This window comes from Nannobrachium achirus (assembly GCF_963921795.1).
Source record: "Nannobrachium achirus genome assembly, chromosome: 2".
Classification (NCBI taxonomy): Eukaryota; Metazoa; Chordata; class Actinopteri; order Myctophiformes; family Myctophidae; genus Nannobrachium; species Nannobrachium achirus.
Window position 1 is genome coordinate 62061894 of NC_137811.1, and position 7500 is coordinate 62069393.

A 7500-nucleotide genomic window follows, 5' to 3' on the forward strand; every position below is an offset into this window, starting at 1 on the left:
GAATAATTAGAACAAGTCACAATGTTCTAGCTGTGTGTCTGTCTTTCCTTCTGTCTTTCCGTCTGTCGTATGTGTGTGAGCGCCTGTGTATGCGGCTGTGTGTGTTTGTGTCCATGTGTGAGTGTGTGTGCACACTCCATATGTGCTTGTGTGCATGCACGCACACGCGTATGTACTGTACATATGCTGGCAAACAGGCAGAGCCGCACGTGTATGCATACACATGCATGCATGCATATGCTCTTATGCATTTGTGTACTGCTAACTGCACACAGTCCACAATCCTACGCTTGCACGTCTGCTGCTCCCATATGTTTACGAGCGAGCCCTTTAACAGTGTGTGGGCAGCAGGCAGCGTCTGTCACTGTGTCTCCGTCAGGGGCCAGAGTGAGCGACTGAGTGGTTTAGTCACACAGGGCCAGTGGAGCAACCGGCTGGCTCACGGCAATAGGAATGGACAGCTCTGATGGCAGGGGCCGCGGGGCTCAGGTGGGTTTTACCCAGGACCGGTAGTAATCACTTCCCGTCTGCTGCCCACAGCCCGACCGATGCTGTTTTTTTCGTGGCCAATGCCGATATTGTGGAGTAAAAGAAATCGTGTCTGGGCCATATGAAGAAGATCAAATACAAATATATGCAGTATAAATATGTACAAAACTGTTACTTTTCAGGATTAAAATAGCACCACTAGCCATGCGTTTTGCGCTTGTAGATCTGCTATTTTTGCTACTTACAGTATGTGTGACATCTGTAGCGTGACAGCAATGTTTTTTTTTTGTTATCAATTATTTTTATTTTCCATAATCAAAAGAAAAATGCAATTAACAGACAAACAACACAAACAATAGCAAAACAAGAAAAGGAAAAGAAGACCCACCCACCCCCTTTCCCCGGACCAACACGGAATGTACAATAGTGCATGCCTGTGCTAGGCTGTTACCACTATATAGTGATTTCTTGAATCATAGCCTTAAGCTTATCTGCAATGTCCGACCACATATTAATGTTTTCTTCTTTTGCTCCGTGTAACCTTGCTATCGACTGCTCTAAATATACTATATCTAGAAAGGTTAAGGCCCACTGGCGAAACGTTAACGTATGAGGAGGTTTCCACCGCGTAGCTACCATCTTCTTCGCCGCCGTTAATCCAGCAAAGAAGATGCGCTTGCGTATATTGTTTAGTTGCAACTGTGAGACGTCATTTAATAAAAATAAAGAAGGAGAAGATATGATATTGATACTAAAAATAGTTGAAAGTTTTGAGGCAACCATATTCCAGAATGACGACACATTTGGGCATTCCCAAACCATGTGAAGGAAGGTACCAATACTATTTGAGGCGCAGAGAGTGCAGTTGGGATTATTCAAAATCCTCATAGCACATAGTCTGCGAGGAGTTAAATAAGTCCGATGAACAAAATTTAAATGAATTTGTTGATGGTCTGGATTTCTAGAAGATAGCCTAATGTTAGACCATACTGTGTCCCAACAAAAGTCAGGGTCCAAATTTGGTCGTGACAGCAATGTTATAACATAAAATATCTAAATACAAAACAAACTCTTCTGTAAAAAACATATTGCGGCTGCTTATCGGAACAACATGGGCTACGGTATATCTGTGATTAGTATACAGGCCAATATCGGCTGACGGATATATTCCCCCCCCCCCACACACTTCTGACTAATTCTCTCGTTCTCTCTCCCATGACGAACCTTCGGCCTCGTTCCACAGACGCCGGCAAAGTTCAAGCCTGGGGCTGGCACACCTTGGAGAACTGTCAATCAATCAATGCTCACCAGGAGGTGAGGTCACCTCCATACAGGTGGGTAAAGGTCACACACAGCCATCTGTCCCCATGCAGGGTACACAGTACAGTAGCTGGCTGAGCTGTTTGTATTCACTCTTTATTTATGCTTGCTTAGACTCATCCTGTGAGTCGGGAAATTATTTTGGGGGGTCCCCAGATGATGTTGGAGGGTCCCCAGATGATTAACTTAATGTGCAACACTGTTTTCTCACTCAACAGTAAACAAACCAACATAAAGTTTAAGTGTATAGTGGGTATGTGCATGTTTCTTTTGTTAGGGTTAGGGTTACTCTTTTTATTGGAGTTTTGGGCATACCATCACAATTATAACATACAAAAAAGGCAGCAATATAATACAATGAATAATACATATTGTGCATGTTTCTAAAGTGACAATCTAAGGACTTTTTAATACCTCTAAAACGACAATTTTACATTGGCCAAACCCTTTGTGAGCATGTAGATCGGCTATTATCAATATCATAATATAACCGTGCTATACAAAATGTGGTGTTTTTTGACCCTAGTTCATTATCTGGAGTCCCCCAGGCCCCCTCGTGTTTTCTTCACCTTCTATTCTCTCCAAGAATAGCCAATCTACAAGCTCACAATGCCCCTCAACACAATGCGTTCTAAACGTGTAGATCTGCTATTTTCGCAGAATGTCCACCCCCAGAAAACAGGTGACTTCTTTTTTATTTGATGGTATGATGAAGAGAGAGGGAGGAGGGAGATGCAACTGAATACAACTCTGGTGTGTCTGTATTGTACAGTAAAATGTACTAAATGAGTCACCATAGCACCCTTAACCGAACTTAATTTTGCATGTCATCAGCAAAATGTTCCCCCTCACACCCAGTAGTGACGGCCCAATTTTCAGGTCTATTATGGGGGAAGAAAGCCAGGAATCTGTCAGACAGCCAACGTATTTCTGCGTGCTAGGACTCCCTTAAGCTGCTTTAACACACCTAATTATTTTTGGTGGTTTGCGTCCGTGGACTGTGGTAAAAGAAAAAAAAGAAAAGAGGAAAAAAAGGCTGTTCTTTCTCAAGGAATCAAACGGCTATATTGCTCCACTTTTATCTTCAAGCAGGCGTTCCTTGTTTACTGCTTTCAAAGATATCTGTCGAGATGTTTGCAGTGCAGCGGCTCAGCCAATTTGTGTGTGCGAGGAACGGGTTTTTATGGATATTGAAAGCCGCGGCTGCATATGCACATATTTTGCAATTTGCAATCATCAAAGCACACGGCACAGAGCCTAGCTTTCACCCTCCCCGTTGTTTATCATGCGAAAGCCGGCAATCCATTTATGACCTGGAGTGGCATGAACGCACACACACACACACACACACACACACACACACACACACACACACACACACACACACACACACACACACACACACACACACACACACACACACACACACACACACACACAGGTTTTCAAATGAACATTTACACAAATAAATACATACAAATCTGACCTGTTTGAACACCTGACGTGTTCAAACAATCTCCCTCTCGCTGTCTCTCACGTCAACAACATTGTTACATCAACAAATGTGCACAAGTTCATTCTCATTTACCCAAATATGTACTTTTATGTACAAATTATGTCTTTTTACAGATCTACACAAACACATGTACACTACACACATATTCATTCTGTCTCTCTCTCTCTCATACACACAAACATGCTGTACAGGGCATTCTCACGCTCATAAAAACACACCTACACACAAAAACACACATTCTCCCTGGTATTCCTACACTAAAGCAGAGGCTTTAAAACGGCTGTACACACACACACACACACACACACACACACACACACACACACACACACACACACACACACACACACACACACAAACACTGACGCACACACACACAAACACTGACGCACACGCACGCACATCTGCACAAACTCCAAGTCTCCCATCTCCATGACAACAGCGATGTGTCCCCTGTGGCCCTCTGTTCTGTTCCTCCACAGTGTCACCCCAAAGGCCCGTCCATACCGTCTCCGACCACCAGGCCTTTCGTCGGAAAGGTCCGACTTTCCGACGGGGGGCAGCTTTCCGAACTCTAATTCGGGGTAATGCTTTTCAGAAGTTGGCGAGTGACGTCATTTTGTAGTCGAACTGGACCTTTCCGACGAAATGTCCGATGGTCGGAGACAGTATGAACAGGCTTGTTCCCCTTGTTCCTCCACAGTCTCACCCTAACCCTGTTCCCCCACAGTCTAGGGATGGGACGATAATCGTCGTTATCGTTTATCGTGATAAAAAAACACTCACAATAATCGTATCGTGGAGATTTAAATGTATCTTGAAATTGTCCTCTGTCATACACTGGGATCAATTCACCTTTTATTTGCCAAGCTGCATATCCGGTACCATTTAAACCCTCCATAATTGGTAAAACGGACCTGGAAATAAGTTATATAGAAATATTTGTCGCGTTGTGACGCGTTGTGAGCTTGTAGATTTGTAATTTTTTGGCAAATGTTCCGCCCCAGGATAATGGATGTTGGGGATATTTTGATTATTGCGATAATATCGTAAATCTCAATTTCTTTGGTCACAATAATCGTGACATGACATTATCATATCGTCCCATTCCTATACCACAGTCTCACCCTGACCCTGTTCCCCTCCACAGTCTCAGGGCCCGCTGGTGTTCAGCGGCTCGGCCGACGGCGGCGTGTCCGTGTGGGAGTGCCTCTACTCAGACCACGACCCCCTCCGCCTGCTGCACCACTGGACGGCCCAGGTGACGGGCTGCGGGGGAGGGGCCCGCCTGGCCCTCAGTCCCCGGGGCGACCGCGTGTTTGTGGCCCACGGGCGAGCCAGCGTCCGGATACTTCACTGGAGGACCGGTGAGTCTGCACTGGTTGCACAGGACCCATTGTTTACGTGTGAGGAGATGTCTGTGTGTGTGTGTGTGTGTGTGTGTGTGTGTGTGTGTGTGTGTGTGTGTGTGTGTGTGTGTGTGTGTGTGTGTGTGTGTGTGTGTGTGTGTGTGTGTGTGTGTGTGTGCGTGCGCGCGTGCGAGAGAGACACAGACAGAATTAAGAACAAGAGAAAAGTATGTTTGGATTTCTGTCAGTGTGTGTGGGGACTGGGGAAGATTTGTGTGTTGTGTTGTGTGCGTCCGTGCGTGCGTGTGTGCCTGTGTGCCGGAGGCAGGTCTCTCTAATAGTAAAGCCAAGCAACTTGGCAAAAGTACTGCTGTATTTCTTCTGTAAATGGAAGCCTGTCTGTATGGAAAAGTCAATGTTTAAATTATGCTGTATTGTTAGATAAACCGATGGTCTTTATTGTAGTTTTATGCAAGTTTCTGCTGCAAAGAATAATGAAGGGAGTTGAGGTCAAGGCATCAATTAAGACAAAATAGTTGACTCTTTCAATGTTGCTTATTTAAAATAAAGCAATTGTGTGTGTGTGTGTGTGTGTGTGTGTGTGTGTGTGTGTGTGTGTGTGTGTGTGTGTGTGTGTGTGTGTGTGTGTGTGTGTGTGTGTGTGTGTGTGTGTGTGTGTTTGCGTGCGTGGGTGTGTGTGTGTGTGCGTGCGTGCGTGCGTGCGCGTCAGAGGGACACCATAAGAAACTAACATTAACATCTGGCCAATAATCACAGGGGCTGTATCCAGACTGACCAATCACAGCAGTGTCACCGGGGTAACAGACTGTGTTCATCAGACTGCGGGCCTTCTAATTGGCTCCTGCTACGATCTGACCAATGGGGAGAGCTCTCTGAACCGTGAGTATAGGACAGAGCAAACCAACATCGGCTACAGTCCTGTTGGGCGTAAACCTTATTATGTCCAAAACCGTTGCTTTTCTGCAATTATGACTGTACACTTGCACATAATCATCACTGTATGGCAGAAACCTTTTATCTCCAAGTTTCAAATGTGTATGTTTTTTTGTTAAGTAAAGCCCTGCTTCGTCATACAAGACTGTCACACAAAATGACAAAATAGCAGATCTACAAGCACACAACGCCTCGCACCGCGAGGTGTTGTGTGCTTGTGTGCTTGCTATTGTCACTGTTTTAAATCATTTTTAAAATGACAAATACAAAATGAACGGTTTTGGACATACAAGGTTTCCACCCGACAACGACGATTACGTGAAATGTGCCCTCTACATTTACTTATGCTAACTATATTAGGAGAAGTGGGGGCTATTCATTTAAAACTAAGCCCTGGGAGCAGTTAGGGGCAGACTGGGGGGTTGAACCATGGACCTTCTGCTTCCCAAATGGCCTCTCAACCCATTCAGCTTTGGCCGCCAAGCTCACAACGTGACATGTTGTGGGCTTGTTCTGTAGATAGGCTATACGTTTACACCATCACACAGGTTCTGTCAATGATATACTGTATGCACGTTACCTCACATTGGAACTGTCCAAGTTCAGTTCAGTTCAGCTGAATGTACAGTACGTGAACGATATCAGAACACACAGAAATAAAATCGGAGAAAAGCGCACAGTAATGGAAAGATAAAAGCAGAGGAAATGAGATACAAATGGCTGTATACTCTCCCTTCCAAGCCCATGGGGCTTACACAAACATCTCTCACTACAAACTGACAACCAAACCAGAAAATCTAACAGAATTGTTTTCAACTGAGTTCTCATCTCACCCACGCATAATTTTGCCTCTGACATTCTCTCTCTCTCTCTCTCTCTCTCTCTCTCTCTCTCTCTCTCTTCGATCTGTGATGGTTTGCCTCTGTACCTGTTTCCGTCGCTGTCTCACTCTATCTTTCTGTCTCTCTGTCTCTCTCTCGCCCTCCAGTATTTTCTCTTCCTCAGTGCCGGTACCTAGCCTCGCTGACCAGCGCAGAGGCTCCCAGAATCCTCTGCTTTGCGGCATGGCTCACCGGGAGCGGAGGTCACCGCTGGGTCACCGGGGGTCACAGCCTCATCGTGTGGGAGCAGCTTCCCAAGTCTGGCAAACAGAGGTGGGCGCGCCGATAACCTGTCAGCCTCTGTTCGCTCTCCAAAATATATTATATTTAATATACAGTACACTCAACAACAGCCCCTAGTATTTCCTATATATTAAGGCAATAAATAGATAAGTGAGACAGCAGAGAGGGAGTTCACTGGAGGCACAATCGAGATTGGATTCCATAATTATTCTAGAGATAGGAATCACGATCACTGTTGATTGATTGATTGAATATTTTATTAGTCACAATGAATTAACAACACAAGTACAGTAGTTACATTTAAAATGCAGCACAGCACCGGTACAGTTAGACATCCTGCCCAACAGGAGCATACCAATAAGGCCTTTTACAGTCTTGTTTACGTTGGCAGTACTTGGCACTCAAATTACAGATATTACAGTAATTGATTGATTGAAGAATGTATTAGAGGTTTGCAATAGAAAAAAGTACAGTTTCATGACAGTACAAATCACTGTTACAAGGTCAACTAAAAGGAGATCCTGCAAGGCTTATTTCCACAGGAACCACACTTTAAGTATCTCATATAACATTGAAAGACAGACGGATAGAACACAGTACTTTATCTAGGATAATATCAATTTCAAAAACAGAAAAAGCATAACATCAAATACAAAGGCAAAAAAAAGGTGGGGGGAGCATGGGGGCTTAGTCTATTTACAAGTCACGGGTAGCAGCCGCCTGAAGGTGACTTTTCATATCGATTTTG

The 7500-nt window shown here is 44.6% G+C and overlaps 1 protein-coding gene across 1 annotated transcript in view; it reads left to right on the plus strand.

Moving 5' to 3' along the window:
- The window catches only part of LOC308299461 (uncharacterized protein), a 26748-nt gene that overhangs the window by 16490 nt on the left and 2758 nt on the right, over positions 1-7500 (plus strand). Inside the window, exons 9-13 of the mRNA XM_080743238.1 lie at positions 1733-1827; positions 3808-3864; positions 4476-4692; positions 5452-5574; positions 6617-6782. Of these exons, the coding sequence (XP_080599364.1) occupies positions 1733-1827; positions 3808-3864; positions 4476-4692; positions 5452-5574; positions 6617-6782 (658 nt within the window). The remainder of the gene's footprint in view (positions 1-1732; positions 1828-3807; positions 3865-4475; positions 4693-5451; positions 5575-6616; positions 6783-7500) is intronic.